This window comes from Musca autumnalis, unplaced genomic scaffold (genome assembly GCF_047663935.1).
Source record: "Musca autumnalis isolate F117 unplaced genomic scaffold, ASM4766393v1 scaffold_2, whole genome shotgun sequence".
NCBI lineage: Eukaryota > Metazoa > Arthropoda > Insecta > Diptera > Muscidae > Musca > Musca autumnalis.
In genome coordinates, this window is record NW_027411755.1 from 210,779,679 (window position 1) to 210,801,630 (window position 21,952).

The window sequence follows — 21,952 nt, forward strand, 5'->3', positions numbered from 1 at the left end:
ACTGTCTGATCGACAGCCTTGCCAAGGTCCTGTATTTATGCCTAGAAATCGGAAGAAAATTGGTTGGTTGTCTTTTGGTTTCGACTATATTTTCCCTCAACTAATTTGCTTACAGCATAAAAGTATGCTCTGAACTTTATAAAAATTACACAACGTAATTGTTGACGATTCACAATGGATGCATTAAATTTTTTATTTTATCTCCCCAAAATTATGTTTTAATTTTATTTATCTTTAAAGATAAATATTACAAATTTGGAGAAAATCATAATTATTTGTTTGTTCGATACCACTGAACTTGTCTAAATGATTTTCAGTTTATATTCTTCCCATTAGAAAGAGCTCTTTGTAGTCAGTAATTCATTATACCCTCAGAATAAATACCGAAACATATGCTGCGTTATTAGAGAACAACTTAATAGATTTTGCTTGAAAACTGTACTAATTTAATTGGACTTTTCAGCAAGATAATGCCCCGATTCACGTTGCTCGACTCACAAAGAATTTTTAAAGGCTCGAAATGTTGAAGTGGCCAGCTGTAAGTCACGGTCATAAACCAATTGAAGGCCATTGGGGCATACTATGCGCCAAAGATTAAGCCTTTTAATACATTACGATACTTGAAACAATTCATAATTCCATTTAATTTATGAATTGGTCCAATCCCTTGCCCCGAAAAAAATTCAAGACCATGTTCCGAATCCTTTTTATTAAACTTAGATTCATCAGAAAAGAGCGCAGTCCTCCATTTTTCGGACATCCTAGTTAAGATGGGTCTTGGCTATGAAAGATTTTTTGGTGGTCGATTTTGTATTCGACCAAAAGTGCTGTAGCATCATTATACCCTACACCACTATGTGGGGAGGGTATTATAAGTTGGTTTTGGCCAAAAAGTTTGTAACGCATCGAAATAATGGTCGTAGACCCATACTTATATATACCAAAATGAATGTCTCGACGAGCTGAGTCGATCTGGCTATGTGTGTCCGTCCGTCTGTCCATCTAAACCTTGTAATCACGCTACAGGTCGCAATTTTGATCGGATCGTCACGAAATTTTGGATGTTGATGGGGGTCCCGGAAGGGAAGAAGCCTATTGATTTTGGTGATGGTCGGATAATATTTAGGGGTCGGAATGGGCAAAAAACTTATGTGGATAAAAAGACAACGTTTTTTCCAAAGCGAATATCTCAGCTTCTATACGGGGTATACCAAAAGCAAAGCCTGACAATAAAATTAGAAAATATCACCTTTTTAATGATGTAAAGCAGATTCTCGTAGGTGATCTAACAACGAAGATATCACAATAGTCGCAAATAAAACACAACTTTTCAGTTTTGCGATTTTAATTATAATGGCGATTATCACAGCTTTGGTTGGGGACTTTCCAAAAGCAAATCCTGGCTATGAAAGTAGAAGATCCCATCATTACAATGATGTAAACTAGGTCGGCGTAGGTGACCAAATAACGGAGATATCGCAATAGCCGGTAATACATCCCATTTTTCCACTTTTTTGGAAATCACGCTACAGGTCTCAATTTTGATCGGATCGTCACGAAATTTTGGATGTTGATGGGGGTCCCGGAGGGGAAGAAGCCTATTGATTTTAGTGATGGTCGGATAATATTTAGGGGTCGGAATGGGCAAAACACTTATGTGGATAAAAAGACAACGTTTTTTTCCAAAGCGAATATCTCAGTTTCTATATGGGGTATACCAAAAGCAAAACCTGGCAATAAAAGTAAAAAATATCACCTTTCTAATGATGTAAAGTAGGTTCTCGTAGGTGATCAAACAACGAATATATCGCAATAGCCGCTAATTGAACCCAACTTTTTATTTTTGCGATTTTAATAATAATGACGAATATCACAGCTTCGGTTGGGGATCTTCCAAAAACAAAGTCTGACTATGAAAGTAGAAAATCCCATATTTACAGTGATGTATAGCAGGTTGGCGTAGGTGGCCACATAACGGAGATATCACAATAGTCGGCAATACATCCCATTTTTTAATTTTTTTGTAACCACGCTACAGGTCGCAATTTTGATCGGATCGTCACGAAATTTTGGGGGCTAATGGGGATCCTACAGAGAAAGAAGCCTATTGATTTTGATGGTCGGATAATATTCAGGGGTCGAAATGGGCAATAAACCTATTTGGAGAAAAAATCAACGTTTTATTTCAAAGCGAATATCTCCGCTTCTAAAACGTAATACATCCCATTTTTCCACTTTTTTGGAAATCACGCTACAGGTCGCAATTTTAATTGGACCGTTACGAAATTTTGGGGGTTATTGGGGGTCCCACAGAGGAAAATACCTTTTGATTCTTGACAATGGTCGGATATTATTCAGGGATCGGAATGTGACAAAAAAATATTTGGAAAAAAGACCAACGTTTTATTTCAAAGTTAATATCTCCCTTCTGTAGGATGTATATCGAAAGCAAAACCTGGCAAGGAAAGTGGAAAATATCACCTTTACAACGATGTGAAGAAGGTTGTCATAGGTGGTCAAACAACAGAGATATCGCAATAGTCGGTAATGCATCCCTTTTTCCATTTTTTGTGCAATCACACTACGAAAGTTTGATCGGATCCTCACGAAATTTTGGGTGTTGATGGGGGTCTAACAGAGAAAGAAGCCTATTGATGGTTGGCATACATCCCACTTTTCCATTTTTATTTAAGTTGTAAAGTAGACGCACTTAAATGCGTTTCAAAAAAAAAAAATTGACCTGTGTTTATTAGTCAAAAGCTTATGAACAGGGGTAGTTGTGTAGGGTATCACATAGTTGGCCCCGACCCGACTATAGCCTTGGCTCACTTGTTTTTGGATGAATATGAACAATATCGCCTAATGTTTTGGTATACCCCCTACTAAATTAGCTGTAATTTGGGGCTTTGGGTTCATAGTGGATACAAAACTTTTCCACCAAAAGTTGTGGACCTAGACGTTTGGGTATAGCCCCCATATAACGGTACCTTCAGATTTTGAGTATTTTAGCTAAAATTTTTAACCGAACTAGCTGTAATTTTACATTTGAGGTTCTTATTCAGAAAACTTCTTCACTAAAAATCGTCAACATAGATCCATGTTTTGGTATAGTCCCCATATAACGGTACCTCCCGATTTTCGGTATTTTTGTATTTGTAATTTGAAAGTCGAGGTTCCTAGTGAACCCAAAACATCACCACCAGAAACTGTCACCTGATGAGCACTCTCACCAAGTGCGAAACGTGTAGTGTAATGGTTTGTGATGAAAATTTCTCTCACATTCTTTTTCATTTACGAAACCTTCTGATAAATTAGCTCGTCTCGAAAGAGAAAAACAACTAAAACATATGATCATCATCGCCTTAAGAGGTAAACATAAAATTATTGTTTTCGTTTTTCCCACCGAAAATACAATTTTGTGTGTTTGTTTATAGAACAATTAAAATAAAATATATTTATTTATTTGTACACAAATTTACACATAATAAGTGATCATTTCTTCTCCAAGTAGTAATTAGCAATTTAATTTGTTTGAATTTTCAGTTGTTGTTGCAGTGGGTGTTTCACTAATCGCCAGTCATCATCTCCATGAACTCTGTGGGTGGAAAAATAAAAAAGAAAACACAAACAAACACACACACATAAACATATCAAAACGAAATTCATTCATAAATTTCTTAAGTTTGTTTAATCTCACCATCAAAATCAACAGTTCCCGAGCCATCTGTATCGATTTCAGCAATAATACCATCCAAATCACTCGACGATAATTTATCATCCAAAGCAGCTAAGATTTCCTTCAGCGTTGATGTGGTTATATAACCATTACCTTCACGATCGTACAGACGAAACGCTTCTTTTAATTCTTTTTGTATAGCTTCAGCATCTTCTTCTTCGAGGAAATGAGCGGCAATACTACAGAAACCATCGAAATTTACTTTACCCGTATTCTCGGGATCATTTTCATCGATTAACTCTTGGAGTTCACTTTCCTCAAACATTTGACCCATACTATTGAGTATGGTCTTGAGGCGAAGGGTTTCTATAAAGCCAGTCTTTTGGGTATCGAACATTTGAAATGCACGACGCATGATGTCCATTTTCTCGTCATCCTCCTGCGTTTTTATAAAGAAATATTAAAGAATAATAGACATTTTATAAAGGGTTTTAGTTAAGGCTTTGAAATATGTTTGTTTTTATATCAGACAGTACACAGAGTCCTATGATCCTGAACGAAGATCGGAATACAGTACAATACAGTACGTATCCAACAATACAGTACGTATCCAACAATACAGTACGTATCCAACATAACACGTAAACTGGACCTTTTCGATGATGAGGATACTCTACTGCGTCGAATAGAACCTCCTTCCATAAGACCTCTTCCAGATGTGATTTACGAGAAATGGAAAATCAGGAATGTGAAAAATTCAAAAGCATTCAGAATAAATTCCGAAAATTCTACTAAAGAGTGAAACTGAGGGCTTTGTTACAGGCATATTATGTTCCTGTAGATAGGAGCAAGCTAATCGGGTAACAGATACAGATAGTGTGCACAGATTATGAAAAGAATATTATTCACACTGGGAGGATAAACCGGGTGTATTACAATAAGGCCACAAAGTGTTTGCTGATGAGTGTTTAAGAGTGTTTAGCACCATTTGGCAAGAGGAACACATAATTGATAATTGTATCTTACACCTTGTCCACAAAAATTAAGATAATACCTTATTCTCGAATTACAGGGGCATGAGTGTCCTACCTTTTGCCTATAAAATTTTACCCAGACGACTTTTTGAATGACTAAATCCTATGCTCAATGTAATCATTGGACCCTATCAATGCGGCTTTATACATGTCAAATCCACCATTGACTTGCCTATATATGCCCGGCATTAGTTCGGTTTTGAATGGCAATCACCGTTTGTTGCTAGGTAACATCATTGCTCACCATGAGCTTTGGCATTCCGCCCTGGGAAATGATTACTTACAAGAGTACATGGCAATTTACTCGGCTCCACATTTTGCACAGTGAATTCAGACGCTTCTGCGGGGATAAGAAGGGGAGGAGCCACAGCTCGCCAGTCATCACCATGGTGGCACCGAATCTGATAGATGACGTGTCTTGGCAAACCATTATTTCCCTTGGCTTAGACCAACTTCAGATCATCGTCACCGCAAACAGATCACCCGACTTTATAATCACTGACCGCCTTAGTTTTCTAAACTTCGGAAAAGATGATTGGCAAGGGATCAGCGAATTTACCAATCCAATCCCTCAGATCCTCGAGAAGCTGAGAGGATTTTCCTGTACATCATCACTGCTACATCCGCTTGCTACATACCTGCTGGTCGAATACCCGAAACCAAACCAAATTTTTCACCGACGGATCTAGCAAATGGGAGCCATATATGAGCCCATCCAGCCAAGGAGGTACAACCATAATTTACGATGAGCTATAGTTAGCCACCCATAGTGTACCAGGAGCCTGGAAAGTTGGCAGGGTGGTTCCGCTACTGAATGGTGCAGTCCGATAACCCTCTCCCCATTATGAAAAGAAGTTTCCCACTTGCCCAACATCAGCATGGATTCCGGATAAATCACAACACCGAACAGCATTATATATCTATATCCACATATATCAGTTGATGACTGAACAAGAACAGGTCGTGCGACGGAACAATTATGGTGGTTTTTGACATTTGAAGGCCTTTGATACCGTCAACCATGCCAAGCTGTTGGAGAATACAGAGAAGACTTTCCTCCAGCCCTGTTTAAAACGTTGAATAATGAAAAGAAATCCAAGACCCGTAGAGTGAAACAGAAGTTCCCCAAGGTAGGGTGGTATCTTCAGAACTGTTTAACCTCTACCTTCCGGAAATGTCACATTCTCCAGACGGCACAGATATCTTAATGTATGATCTTAGCGTCGGGACTTATCGTCGATGACATACATATGTTACGGGATAAAAATTCACATAGCTGACTTAGTGAAGTTCTTCCATCAGAGGAATATGAAAATATCCGCCGCTAAATCCACTGTCCCCTGGTGATGATAAAGAAACCTTGTTAACCACTTATCAAGAAATAGGCCGGTCTGTGGCGCCGCATAGCTTAGCCAGTGTGGTATGCAAGTGTTAGCGCTAAGCAGTGAAAGAATGCTCAAACCTGCCAGAATGCCCAAATTTTACCGGTACATGAACACAACAAGATGTTGTCGATGCAGAACCTGCTTAGGTGTTACCGTCGTGAGCATCCCTGTCATGATTTAATGGACAGGTTTCCCCACCCAGGCACGTTAGGAGAGATCTTTATGATCTACAGAGAGAGAGAGGTGCAAAGGTATAAAAGAGAACTTCTAGATCAACGAGCCTATCAGATAGGCTTGCATAGCTTTCCCACTGAGACGGGTGCACAGGCAGTACAAATGTACAGTGTGAATGCCGTACCCAGCGACCACCCCCATCCTTCGCAGCAGAAGAACGCCAGCTGACAAGGCAACGCGTGGTTTAGCCTAGTTAAGATTCAGGCGATGCAGCCGCCTCAATTCATATTGGGCACGATACCCTACACATGTCGTGCATGTGGATTGGCACCGCACTACAGGCTGCATTTGCGTAGCTGTCCAGCTAACCCCACTCACCTGTCTTCTGATTCTTTATGGACGCAGCCATCCTGGTTGCAGAATATTTGAATCTGGAGACAGAGGAACGTGGACCAGATAACTGAATAAAATATACAAACCAACATATTTGCATTGCAACAACAACAACAACATCAATTGACCCGATATTCACATTATCGCAAATTCTGGGTTGGACCTCGGATAAGCAGATCAGATACATCCCCAACAAAAGTTTAGAAGTTTTCGCTAAATTTGTGAGCAGGATAACTATATTTGGACGAAATCCGTTTGAGACAATTTGGAGTTGATTTAGCAATGTCCGTCCGTCTGTCTGGGTGGCTGGAGCGCACGTTAACTTTCGAACGGATCAACCGATTTGGTCCAAAATTTGTCTTTTGTAATATTTTGTCCAAACTTAGTTTAAGTTCGAAGATGGTATATATCGGTCCACTCCTTCCCCACAAAGGGAGTAACCAATATGGTCCACACTTTACACATCGAGAAATTTCTACCAGACTTAGATGAGGTTCCAATATGGACCCAATCGGTCCACTCCTTCGAGTACCTCCCACACAAAATTTCGGAAAAGTTCAGTTTAGGCCTGCAAGTCCATATTTCTTGAGAAAATAACCTGAAAGTTGCAAAACACGCTATGACACCGTGTGTAGTGGTTGGAGCGCAAGATAACTCTCGAACGGATCTGCCGATTCGATCCAAAATTTGGCCTTCATAATATTATGTTCAAACTTAGTTTAAGTTCGAAGATAAGCCATATCGGTTCACCCCTTCAGGTACCTCCCCCACAAAAGTTCAAAAATGTTGGGAAAAATTGTGCGCACGATAACTCTTGAAGGGAGTGATCGATTTGGTCCATACTTAACACTTCCTAATATATCTAACTGATATAGATCAGGTTCGAATATGGACTATTTTTGTCTACTCCTTCGGGTATCTCCCACACAAAATTTCGTATAAGTTCACTTAAAGACTTGCTCTCGAATCACTTTGATTTTTGTTGAAGCAACTTGCATTTGCTGCCTCCATTACAACGACAAACGTTTTTTCAGGGGCAAGTCCATACTTCTTGAGAAAACGGCCCAATTAAAAAGCCCTGCTCCAAGATCCTTTGAGAATGTATACCGATGCTGTTCGTTGTGGTCCTGTTTACAGCGATATTATGTTTTCCGTGGACAAGTCCATGCTTCCTGGCATACTGGTCCAAAATTTATACGATGACCCAATGAAATGACTAGTGGGCGCCATATCTATCGAAATATATGACAAAATGAGATCCAGGACTATGTCGGTCCATTCCTTCAAATACCTCCTCCGCCAAACTTTTGAACTGTAATCCTAATCCACATTTTTGTCGGCAAGTTCCAATGTCCAAAAAGGGCCACAAAATTCTGAAAAGAGCTTAAATACATTCCATCTGTCCGTAGATGAAAGTTTCAATTCACATAGGCTGAGGGAATATCTCTGTCGGCAAAGCAGATACTTTTTTACTTGTTATAAGGTTAAGTTAAAAACTCCTGCGATAATGGTCCAAAAGTTCTAAAATAAAAACAGCCGGCACCAACTAAAATGAGTGATGAGCACGAATTGGGTATCCGATTTGACCGAAACTTTTTAGACGTACTTAAAGTTCCAGGAAGGTTTATATCGGACGACATATTTAGGCTGTTCGAGGATCGTTTCGAAATTTTTGCCTAAGGTACTTCTTCTGATTACAGTGATTTAATGTTTACCCTGGGCGTGTATAAATAATAATTGTCCAAAAACTCTAAAAATTCAAGGGTGACCAACCTAAATGGCTGGTCGACTCGATAACTGTCAAAGAAGTGACTAACATTGGTCCAATCTTTGCGCACATAGTTATATTTTTCTGAAACTTAAATCAATTTCGAAGATGGACAATGTCTTGTGCAGCTTAAGGTTTATGTGCAGTTCAAAGTTTGTTCGAGGATTGTTTTACATTTTTTATCGAAGGTAGTTCAAGTGATTCTTATTATTTTTTTTCCTGGACAAGTCAATTCTTACTGACGTAATGACCCAAAACCAACTAAAATGGGTGGTAGAGACCAAGGAAAGGAATGAGTCCAAAAAACAGATCCAATTGCAAGAGGGACTACGTGGGTCCATTTCTTGAGAAATCTCTTCTACAAAAGTTAAATATTGCGGTTTAATCCACTTGAAGGAAACTCCTCGGATTTGTTTAATCGCGGGTAGTTATTGTGAATATGAATACAAAAGTATATTTATTATTTTGCTAGAAAAAGTTAAACTTCTTCAATGATGGGCCCGAAATATCCCGCATTAAAACTTTTAGAATTTGTGGTCTTTGTTACAACGCCATAATTTTTTCCTTCATACTTCTCTCGATAATGGCCCGAATTTTTCAAAACTTCACCCAAGTGGTATTCTTGCAGTGCAATACATGGAATACTTGGGCCCACTGTCTAAAATTTACTCTGGAAACTTCCAAAACTACGAAAATACCGTTTTTGTAATTAGTCATTTGTCCATAGTATCCATAGGATATTTAGGTCCGCAACTCTGTTATTGTTGGTTTTTACAGCCATAGGCTGACTGGCTGTATTTAGATGACGGCAGATGATGAATTTACATTTTCCTTCAGAATTCAAATTATTTTTTGTTTTCTTTTAGGATTAATAAAATTTATTACTACATCACACAGTTGCCTTCCTGGAGTATCTTCTTTTTATTTGATTCTATTGTCCACATATACCACATTCATATTTCAGTATTTGAATTTTATTAACTTCATTTGATTTTTAAATATTACTTTTTTTAAATGTTGTTTTAATAATTTTAAAATCACTTAATAAATTTAATTACCATTTTTAAATAACTCTATTTTCTATAATAGATAAATAAATCCAAATCAAAAACTGTTCTCCACACTTTACCACCACAAACGACCGGACCGTACCACCTTTTGTGGTTGAGTTTCACTAATGAACTAAAACATAAAATTTTGCCAAAATTCAAAATTCATTATTTTTAATAAGAGGATTGAGGAGGAAGATCCATCCATCCATCCATTCATTCGTTAGTTATTCTTTGTATTTTCTTTATTTTTTTCTTCATCATTGAAAATAATGTTGTTTATTGCTGCTGTTGCTGCTTCTGATATTGCTGATGAAGGTGGCGTGGCGGTGTTGTTGTTGCTGTTGCTTTGATGCTGGTGGTTGTTTTGATTATTGCTGGCCAAGAATTAGTGGGAAATTTTTAAACGACTGCATCATTATTACCTTTGCGACCTCTGTACAAAGTTTCGAACCTATTTCGACAAACATATGTACATATGTGTGTAGGTGTAGATGACAGGTATGTACATAGGTACTGTATGTTATTTTTAGGAACAAATCATCCAAAATGGTTTTCATAAAGTTAGTGATGTGAAATTGCATTGTGAGACAGATTTTTAGTATTAAGCAGACATTGATTTGGTAATAAACAAGTAAAAAAGTATCAGTCGGCTTTGCCGACAGAGATATACCCTCAGCCTGTGCAAATTGAAATACTTTTTCATAAAAAATCTATGTATTTAGGGGGTTTCAAAATTTTGCTCGTATGAACCGACAAAAATGTTGATTAGGATTAAAGTTCAAAAATTTTGCGGAAAAGGTACTGAAAGGAATGGACCGACATAGACCATGGGGGTACCATAGGGGGTTTTCGGGCTGTTTTCTCAAAAAGTATGGACTTGCCCCTGAAACAACTTTTACCATCGTAATTGAGGCAGCGAATGTAAGTTGCTTCAACAAAAATTCAATTCAATAGCAGGTCTTAAAGTGAACTTATCCAAAATTTTGTGTGGGAGGTACGGGATGTCGTGGACAAATATAGTCCATATTCGAACTATAGATCTGGTAGATATTATGAGAATATGTAAAGTATGGACCAAATCGGTCACTCCCATCAAGAGTTATCGTGCGCACAATTTTTCCGAATATTTTTGAACTTTTGTGGGATAGGTACCTGAAGGAGTGGACCGATATGGCTTATCTACGAACTTAAAGTAAGTTTGGAAACAATATTACGAAGGCCAAATTTTGGCCGGAATCGGCATTTCCGTTCGAGAATTATCTTGCGCTTCCACCCATAAACATGGTGTCATAGGTTTGTTTTTCAACTTTCTGGCTATTTTTTTCAGGAAGTATGGACTTGCCCCTAAGGAAACTTGTACCTTCGTATAGGGGACAGTGAATACAAGATGTTACAACAAAAACCAAGGCGATTCGAGAGCAGGTCCAAAACTGAACTTTTCCGAAATTTTGTGAAGGAGTTTACCGATTGAGTCCATATTGGAACCTCATCTAAGTCTGGTAGAAATTTCATAATGTGCAAAGTATGGACCAAATCGGTTACTCCCTTCAAGAGTTATCGTACGCACAAAATTTCCGAACATTTTCGAACTTTTGTGGGGGAGGCACCGGAAGGAGTGGACCGATATAATCCATTTTTGAACTTGAACTAAGTTTGGACAAAATATTACGAAAGCCAAATTTTGGACCGAATCGGCAGATACGTTCGAGAGTTATCTTGCGCTCCAACCACTACACACGGTGTCATAAGGTTTTTTGTAACTTTCAGGCTTTTTTCTCAGGTAGTATGGACGCCCCTAATGAAACTTACAGCGTCGTATAGAGGACAGCGAATACAACTTGCGTAAACAAAACTCAAAGCGATTCGAGACCAGGTCCTAAACAGAACTTTTCCGAAATTTTGTGTGGGAGGTACCCGAGGGAGTGGGACGATTGAGTCCATATTGAAACCACATCTAAGTTTGGTAGAAATTACACGATGTGCAAAGTATGGACCAAATCGGTTATTCCCTACAAGAGTTATCATGCGCACAAGTTTTGCGACAATTTTTGAACATTTGTGGGGGAGGTACCTGAAGGAGTCGACCTATATGGCCCATCTTCGAACTTAAATCGAATCTGGATAAAATATTTCGATACCCAAAATTTGAACCGAATCGATTGATCCGTTCGGGAGTTATCGTGCGCACCAGCCTGCCAGACAGACAGACGGACGGACATTGCTAGATCTACTCAAAATTGTCTGAAACGGATATCATACAAACATACTTGGGGTCTAAGACCATTACTTCGATGAGGTACATTTTTGGTCGTATCAAAGTGTAAATACCCTCTTTAGCCTAAAGGCTGAGGGTATAAATATGTACATATGTATGTTATGGTAGAGAAAGTTAAACGTTATCGGAGATGTTAAGATGTTTGACTTCGTCTCTCTGATCACTATAGTGATACATATATGTATCCAAATTGCCAATAGGTCTGCTAAGTTTTGTTCGTACTACGTTGCTTGCGGATTTTCTGCTGAAAGATCTTCGATAAATGCACAATTTATCCAATAATGACGTTTAAAATGAAGTTAGTTTTTGTTTTCAAGATAATCGCTTGTTGGCGTATGTGTTCCTGTGGCGAATACTTTATTTTTACAGCGTAAATTCAAGGGTTATACTCAGGGTTTCGGAGTCGAGGTATTTTTGGCTCGACTCCGACTCCGACTCCAGGCGAGTTTTTTTCACGACTCCGACTCCGACTCAGACTCCGGGTCGACTCCGAGAGTGAATTCCTATCCCACTAAAAATGAATAAAATGTGCAAAATTTTTTAACTTCCTATATTTTGGCGTATATAGGCTAATGTGTTAGTATTTCCTTACATATTCCTTAGAAAGGGCATTCGTTCGAATACATTTGAAGATATCAATACTGTTTCTCCGAATTTTACATTGAAAAATAGCAAAGTTAGAACGTTTTTGTGCGTTTTCCTTCTTTGAACGAGTATATTCTGGACAGAATTCTTCCGCGTGAGCAAATCTTTAAGCCTTCAAAATATGTGAAAATGATGGGGCAATACAAATCGTAAGGACTACATGCAATAAAAACTATAAGCAATTCACGACCAAGTTTCAACATTTTAGTGTGATTAGCCTTAAATGGAGACCCCCAGTTGTAAAAATTCAATAAAAATCATTTTTCGTGACTTTTTTCGAGAAAACTACGTAACTTTTTGCCAGATTTTTTTCTTCATCTTAAAAAGAAAAGTATTACGAAGTGTTAAGGTCGTCTACCAAACCTTGTTTTTATTAAAGCATTTTACGGCGCCAACCCTATCTGGAAAACTAATAAACCAATTGTCATATGTTTTTGTGGCCGTGTGGAAAATTGACCACATATTCTATGCTACTTATACTTTCTACTTTTTTCTGAAATTTGTATGTAGGGATCACCCCTTAAACTAAAATTCAGCGCTCACATTTTGAACTTTGGTGTGGAGTGGATAATTTTATTGAAATATTTGAGATACATATATTGTGTACACCATTCAGCACGTAGGCAGATAGATGTTTTCTGGAACTGAAAAATTAGCAAACGATGAGATTTCGAGCATGAAAATATTCTACAAAAATGTTGCTAGCAAAATTTTATGTAGGGACGGTCGGTGCACTAGGACAAGAAATCTATATTGTCATGTTTTCATTGTCGTCTATCACTTTTACCAGACCCTTTCTCATGAAAACTCTATGATTACACTGTGCAGCAGCATTTTTGGGGGGTGGAAAATTTCTTTTGGAGATGAAAGCCCTTGATGAATATACTAAGAACCCAAAAGGAAATTTTCGCCATAGGTCAAGTTTCTGAGATATCGCGCGATGAAGTTTTTGATTTTTTCCCTATAATACTTTGGAAAATAGCTCCATATCTCCGTTTGGCGTTGTTGTAGCTTCATTTTGAGGTGACATGTCTTCAGTCAAATCGATTGGCGAATCTTTTTGTAGAACATTTCATTCTTCTAACTCAATGCCTTTCATGTCCTTTTCGTCCTTTATTTCTTGAACCGTAGTGAAAGTACCACAATATGAGATTTTTCAGCATCCAAATATTCTACAAAAATGTTGCTCAGAAGATTTTAGGTACGGTTCTCTTTAACAACTAATCGATTTTGTCCCGTTTTCATTGTCCTTTTTGACATTTAATCGGTTTTGGTTCAGAAATAAACTAAGTTTTGTTTTTCTGTATATTCGTCATTGGGTATTTATTGGTATGTACACATAACCATTGGTTATTGCTTATGTAGACATCTGGGGTGCTTCTGAAATATTTACCACAAATAGCAATTGTAATGATGAACACGTTAATAACAAAATCGATTAGTTGTTAAAGAGAACCGTACCTAAAATCTTCTGAGCAACATTTTTGTAGAATATTTGGATGCTGAAAAATCTCATATTGTGGTACTTTCACTACGGTTCAAGAAATAAAGGACGAAAAGGACATGAAAGGCATTGAGTTAGAAGAATGAAATGTTCTACAAAAAGATTCGCCAATCGATTTGACTGAAGACATGTCACCTCAAAATGAAGCTACAACAACGCCAAACGGAGATATGGAGCTATTTTCCAAAGTATTATAGGGAAAAAATCAAAAACTTCATCGCGCGATATCTCAGAAACTTGACCTATGGCGAAAATTTCCTTTTGGGTTCTTAGTATACTCATCAAGGGCTTTCACATTCAAAAGAAATTTTCCACCCCCCAGACTTTGAGTTCCATTTTGTGTCACAGTGTTATTTATTTCATTGAATTTCGTATATTCAATTGATTGTGTAGAAAACACGAATACACATTAACTATATCTGTTCCTGGCGGACAGATCCGGTTATTTCAATGTTTACATCTAAAGCCCTCATTGAGTATATAATGAATCTTAGAAGGAAGATTCGCTGTTTGTCAGACTTCTGAGTTATAGCGGGATGAATCTGTCGTTAACCGACAACGAATTTATGATGCCTAATTCAGAAGCGTAACCATCCGAATTTGATATACAGTTAATAGATTATGCGAAATTTACCGAAATACATAAACATAGGTTTTTTTTGACAAAGTAAATGGAAAAACTGATAAAGGACAATGAAAACGTGACAATGTCGATTTCTTGGATATGGGAAACCTACATATAATTTTCAGTGGAACATTTTTGTAGAACATTTAATTTTGTTTTACTTTTTGAGTTCAAGAACTAAAAGGACATGGAAGAACTGAGCTAGGAGGACAGCATATTTGACAGAAATGTTCCTCATTCCATTTAACTGAAAACATGTCATCTAAAAATGATGAAACAATATCTCCAAACAGAGATATTAAAATATTTTCTCAGTGATTGATGGGGGTCAATCAAAAAATCATTATGTCATGACTCATAAATTTAAGCTATGGGATCCATTAGGGTTCTCAATTGGGGCTTTCATTCCCGAAAGGAATTTTCCTTCCCCAGATCTTAACTAGCATTTTGTGTCACAGGGTATTCAGTAAGATTTCCCATAGAGACCACAATATCTTTAATAGAAGACAAGGATGACTTCTCATAAAAAACAAATATGAGAATACCAATAGAACTTTGTGAGAAGACCAGCTAGACTTCTGACGAAAGAGGTTAAAGGTCCAATCTTAATTCGATTGTCATAGAACTTTACTTTTGTTTGCAAAAATGTAACGAACCAATTGGATCAACAAAATAGGGATGAATTGACTACACTTCAAAGGATAGTAAATATCCTGTGAATTGTCATTTAACTTCGTCTAATACATAATTAGCATATATATTTTATTATACCTTTCTTTTAAAATAAATAATGATTTTTAAAAAACAAGTTCTTGTTCCAAATTTAATATTACATTTCTATATCGTGGAAAAAATTTTGCCCGGAGTCGGAGTCGAGTTATTTTTTTCGACTCAGACTCCGACTCCGACTCCAGCAAAATTGCTCGACTCCGACTCGTAGACTCCGACTCCGACTCCGACTCCGAAACCCTGGTTATACTAACGAAGTCAAAAATCAACATATTCAAATCAAACGTTCTATCAGTACTATTGTATAGTTGCGAATCATGAGTTCACCCCGATTCATATTAGCCCAATGATATGGGACCTACAGTTTACCGCCGAGTCCGAACGGCGTGTCCTACGACACCACTTGAAGAGAAGTTGTACATGAGTGAAATACTCAGGAAATGTTGCCAACATTATTGAGGGGTATTTTGCCACCGTTGAAATTTGGTGTTTCCTAGCAGGAGAATCGAACCCACGACCTTCTGCGGGCATGGCGAGCGTGCATACCGTTGCACCACTGTGGCACACAGAGATTTCGTAAACAGTGGACCTAATTATTCTACTGACACAGTGTTAAACAAGTAAGCTATAATCGGACGGGGCCGACCATTAGATACCATCGACATTTGATACCACGACATGAATATGCTGTCCAATGTGACCCCTAGAATCTTGGGGTAGTTTGTGGTCGGACTTCTGCTACCATTGACATATTCTTCGCGTGGAAAGAGATGATAAGATCTGTCAAATATTCTATTATTATTCTACTGACACAGTGTTAAACAAGTAAGCTATAATCGGACGGGGCCGACCATTAGATACCATCGACATTTGATACCACGACATGAATATGCTGTCCAATGTGACCCCTAGAATCTTGGGGTAGTTTGTGGTCGGACTTCTGCTACCATTGACATATTCTTCGCGTGGAAAGAGATGATAAGATCTGTCAAATAGACATTCAGCTTTTTACAAATGACATCAGGGAATGTACCATACGTAACGATGTCAATGTCATTTGGAGGGGACTGAATATAACAGGAAAGGTAGAGGTTAAACAGCTCCGAAAATATTACCCACATTGGGGAACTCCATGTGTTTATTCTACGGGGTTAGGATTTCTTGTTCCTGAATTCCAGTATAACTAACTCCACACAAAAAATTGACTATTAAAAACAAAATCGGTCTGTACGATTCACATTTGCAGGCATCGATATTCACCATCCACACAGATTGGTCCGTAGATTTTTCGAAGAATTTTTCTCTCAAACACGCCAAGCTCTGCCTTATCTGCTTGCGCAAGTACCCAGGCTTCGGAACCATACATCAGCACGGGTAGTATCAGTGTTTTGTAAAGCGTTATTTTTGTTTGACGAGTTGTGGCTTTGTTTTTGATGTGCTTACTTAAGCCAAAGTACCATATGTTGGCCAATACAAATCTTCTTTTCATTTCACAACTAATGTCGTTTGTTGTGTTTACGGCGGTGCCGAGGTATGCGAAGTCCGAAGTCAGTTGGTCCGACCTCAATAGACGCATTGCTCTCGACACCATCAACTTGGTCTTCTCGCCATTTACCGCCAGACCCACTTTAGCAGATTCTTCTTCGACTTTCATAAATGTATCGGTAAAGCCGAATGAGCTTTGCGGGAATACCAAATTCAGACATGGTTTGGAATACCTTTGAACGTAGCGGGCTGTCGAAGGCTGCTTTATAAACGACAAAAAGGTGGTAGGTGTCGATCTACATCTCTTGGGTGTTCTCCAGGATTTACCGCATGGTAAATATCTGGTCAATGGTGGACTTGCCAGGTCTAAAGCCGCATTGGTATGGTCCAATTATTTCATTGACCATGGGCTTTAGACGTTCGCACAATATCCTTGACACTACACTGCCGCTCACTTGAATAGAACCCCCCTGCAAAATTTTATTCAACCTCAATTTTTTCCCGAATTATTCAAGATATGAAGTTTTTAACTTTTATTATATTTTGCTTCATGTGTTTGAAGTAAACTTAGTCATTCATTCGCATTAAAATCCGATTTATATAAGAATTATACAAGAAAAACAAAATAAAGTAAAAAATTGGAGTAAAAAATTTGGCTCATTTGAATAGAACCCCCATTTAAAACTTTCGAATACAGAAAGATTGTATTAGAATATCGATGCATATTCACTTTATATTGAAAACTAAGTACTTTCAGTAATATTCAGTAAAAGTATATCCCTCCTGATTAAGGATACACCCGTCAATCCTGCTTTGGCAAGGATTCTTTAAATAATCAGGTGTAATGCCCAACAAAGTTTATTTTTTTTTTTTTTTTTTGTCAACAAGTTTATTTTTGGAAGCGTACTGTCTCCTAGAGTCGTATATTTTACGCATAAGTCAAATCCATACATTTTAGAAAATATTTACCATTGTAATATATGGCGGCCCCTTCAGGATATCCGCATTTCTGTTCAAATCTTTAAGTTTTGATGACTCGAAGTGTAAAAAAGTTTACAAAATCGCGATGAAATTGCCACTCGGGATATCCGAAAATGTTTCTCAATACAGAAAATGTCTGTTTTAGAACTCCTTTGTAAATTGTCGTGCGCATTTAGGGTGAAAAAAATTAACGCCCAAGTCCTTCATAATTATTAAGGACTCTACTCATTAAGTAAACAATTACATAACTATATAACAATTATTTTTGCGTCTATTGAATGGAAAACCATCTTCTAAATTGTTCCTGTAGCGATGAATGTGTTTTTATTGTACTGGAACGCATTACTAATTATGAAGGACTTGGGCGTCTTTTCTTTCACCCTAAATGCGCACGACAAATTACAAAGGAGTTCTAAAACAGGCATTTCCAGTAGTGAGAAACATTTTCGGATAACCGGAGTGGAAATTTCATCACGATTTTATAAACTTTTGTACACTTCGAGTCGTCAAAACTTAAAATTTTCAGAAGAAATGCTGATATCCCGAAGGGGCCGCCATATTATACAGTGGTAAATATTCTCTAAAATGTACGGGAATGACTTATGCGTAAAATATACGACTCTAGGAGACAGTACGCTTCCAAAAATAAACTTGTTGACAGAAAAAAACAATCTTTGTTAGGCATTGCACTTGATTATTTAAAGGATCCTTGCCAAAGCTCGATATACGGGTGTATCCTTAATCAGGAGGGATATACTTTTACTGAATAGTACTGAAAGTACATAGTTTTTAATAAAGAGTGCATACGCATCGATATTCCAATACAATCTTTCTGTATCCGCAAGTTTTAAATGGGGGTTCTATTCAAATGAGCCAAATTTTTTACTCCAATTTTTTATTTTATTTTGTTTTTCTTGTATAATACTTATATAAATCGGATTTGAATGCAAATGAATGACTAAGTTTACTCCAAACACATAAAACAAAATATAATAAAAGTTAAAAACTTCATATCTTGTATACTTCGGAAAAAATGGAGGTTGAATACAATTTTGCAGGGGGGTTCTATTCAAGTGAGCGGCAGTGTATCTTGTAGGCGATAGGGAGTAGACTCATGCCCCTATAGTTAGGGCATACAGTCTTATCTCCTTTCTAGTGGACGGGGCACAGAATAATCAGGCTTCTCGTTCTTCTTGCCAGATAGTGCTAACTAGCTGATGAATACACCTTATCAGCGTGTCGCCTCCGGTTTTAAACAGCTCGGCTGGTAAGCCATCTGCTCTTGCTGCTTTATTATTCTTCAGCCGATATATTGCTGTCTTTACCTCATCTTGGCTGGGCGGTATACATTCAATACCATCTTCTGGGATTGGGTCTGTGGTATCTTCGTCGTCTTCGCTGCTATTGGATACTAAGAGTTTTAAAAATGTTCTTTCCATATCCTGAGTACACTATCTGTATCAGTTACCAAATTACCTTGCTGGTCTCTACAGGAGGATGTGCCTATACCAAAGCCATCAGTTTGATGCTTGACTCTTTGGTAGAATTTTCGGACTTCATTCTGGTTCCTGTACATTTCAATTTTTCACCCTCACGCTTTTCCATCTTCCTCTTTTTCTGCGGAAAAGACGTTTCTCCTCTCTCCTTTCCTCCTGTAGCATATCACTAAGGGAAGAATGGTAGATGTTACTTGGGTAAATCATTTGCATAGATGCACGCTCGCAATCCGGCCTTCAGCTCGTCGGACGGGGGGTTCTTTTTACGTCAATGTCCCGCTACCATACAGCTAATAGAAGTAATTTTTGTTCTTGCGTGCATATAATCATGTAAAGAGAAAGGAAAGAAATCTACCGTAATATCGGTAAGAAAAGGAAAAGATAGCATACACACAATTGAAAGTTTGGAGAAAACTCTTAAGGAAACGGAAACGGACGTCGACCGAGAAGTTGTAGAGCAACATGGTGTTAGGTTGCTCTGTATGCCCTCCCAACCAGGTTGCAACGGTATATGTTTCCAAAAGAAAGTTGTTGCATTGCAACCCCAACCTTCTCGACAATAAACCTTTGCCTACATCAAAGAGATACCAAACAGATGTTTTGATTTTCTCTACTCACAATGCATATTCATGGATTTATTCAAATTAAATTCAAACATTAATGAAAATTTCTCTTAGCCTAAATTTATGAAGAAAACATTTACTTTTAAACCTAAATACTATAATTAATTTGAGATAAATGATAGTACAAAACCTTAATCGTTATACAAATGGAGTGGGAAAAAATATTATATATATGTATAAATTGAGTTATTAATAATGTTGAGTGTTATTTCTCCTTAATAGAATGATTACTAAGTTTTCATATAAGGTGACTATCAAATCATTTGATGTTCTATTCATAGACAAAATAAAAGAAATTTCCAAATAAATCAGAGGAAGTGATTGTCGGGAAAGTGAAAGTCTTTCACTTGCAATATCTCATGAATTCGCGCAAAGAAAATAGCAAAACAAATTGTTTAGATGACCAGAACCAAATTTAGTTGATGATAGAAATTATACTATTGAAACAAGATTCATCAGTGGTCTGAAATCATATGGTCACTTTCTCCTTTTGTTTTGCTATCCTCCTTTAAATTCTCGATAGAAAAGACACAGAGGTTATTGACTTACGTGCTTTGTTGATACATACGTTCCCTCGTCGAAAGCGCTTTCTCGGAGATCAGGTTACAGCAGCGGCAAGTTGAGTTGCAGCAGGTTTGAGACTGATGTTTGGGAACAAGCCCGTTGTTAACAGTGGAGAATTAACATAATGGCGGCATTATTACACACACCCACTCACTATACGTCTTATTGTTGTCGCCAATGACCATCAACAGATTAATTTGGGAGCAACGCGATAAATATGTAACATTGGTGTAAAGTAGATATCGTTCTCCACTGAAACAACAGAATTTGTAAATTATTCTGCTAAAAAAATAACACTCAAAAGTACACTAGAATAATCTTTACAAGCAACGAAATTATCTATATTTTACGTTTGAGGTTAGGATCTCTTTTTTTTATATTTACTTTTTTGTGTGCAAATCACTTTTAGATCCTTTACTTCTCCATGTAAATACGAGTTTAACCTAATTTTATAATACGTCTTGTATCCAATCCAAAAAATGGTGGATTTTATTTTCCGCAATTCCTCCTTTTTCTCCTCCTACTCACTTAAGAACTCGGTTACACACATGCCATCACGTAAATTTTGCACTGAAATCGACGTATGTAAAGAACTTCTGATATCCACTTTTTTGTTTTTGGTCCACTTTGGATTTGGATTACTGAGATTATGAAAATTTCCCGTCAGACCAATTATCATCGGATCTTGTTGATGTGTTTACTGAATCTTACACTACGGTAGGAGGTAAAGCCGGTTATAGGCACTATACACGAGGTGTCGATTTCGGTTGAAGAAGCAAACTGATCAATGTGCCAAATGATGAAAAAGGAGAACAGCAATAAACAAATATGTGAGCGAGCAGCTTGTCCCAATTTTTATATTCTTCTTCCTACCGCAGTTATGATTATTACCTGGCAAACAAATAACACCATACATTAATATAATTCCGTACAGAGCAAAGAGATTAGGAAGTGACAAAGGCAACAAAAGAAAACATTCAATTACCTCTTTCAAATGCAAAAGGGAGGCCAGAATTCAATTCAAAACTGAGTTGAAGTTCACCAAGTATTTTGCGCTACATTAAAATGGGTAGCATGAGCCGCATGACATCAGTGTATAATCTGTGGACTAAAAACCCGGAAAAGGCAAATACCTTAATATAAACCCCACAAAATCGCCAATGAATTACTTATTGGAGTAAAGATTTTTATACCCTCAGCCATTAGGCTAAAGAGGGTATTTACACTTTGATACGGCCAAAAATGTGCCTCATCGAAATAATGGTTTTAGACCCCAAGTATGTTTGTACGATATCCGTTTCAGACAATTTTGAGTCGATCTAGCAATGTCCGTCCGTCTGTCTGTCTGTCTGTCCGTCTGTCTGTCTGGCTGGCTGGTGCGCACGATAACTCTCGAACGGATCAATCGATTCGGTTCAAATTTTGGGTATCGAAATATTTTGTCCAGATTTGATTTAAGTTCGAAGATGGGCCATATCGGTCCACTCCTTCAGGTACCTCCCCCACAAAAGTTCAAAAATGTTCGGAAAAATTGTCCGCACGA

The 21,952-nt window shown here is 37.6% G+C and overlaps 1 protein-coding gene across 2 annotated transcripts; it reads right to left on the reverse strand.

Moving 5' to 3' along the window:
• Positions 1-3,414: 3,414 nt before the first annotated feature.
• On the reverse strand, positions 3,415-20,661 carry TpnC25D (Troponin C at 25D). 2 transcript variants are annotated; one of them, XM_073970759.1, is made up of 3 exons: positions 20,395-20,661; positions 3,698-4,115; positions 3,415-3,595 (listed from the first exon to the last, which is right to left on the reverse strand). In XM_073970759.1, the coding sequence occupies exons 2-3, from the start codon at positions 4,098-4,100 to the stop codon at positions 3,567-3,569; spliced, it is 432 nt and encodes a 143-aa protein (XP_073826860.1). In that variant the 5' UTR covers positions 4,101-4,115; positions 20,395-20,661; the 3' UTR covers positions 3,415-3,566. The 2 variants fall into 2 exon arrangements, with proteins under 2 accessions (XP_073826860.1, XP_073826859.1); XM_073970758.1 differs by lacking the exon at positions 20,395-20,661 and adding an exon at positions 9,489-9,643.
• Positions 20,662-21,952: the final 1,291 nt, after the last annotated feature.

Excerpts from the sequence above, each read along its gene's own strand:
- TpnC25D (XM_073970758.1), bottom strand. Across the intron at positions 3,596-3,697 it reads GGGAACTGTTGATTTTGATG|AGTTCATGGAGATGATGACT; the intron begins GTGAGATTAAAC and ends TTCCACCCACAG.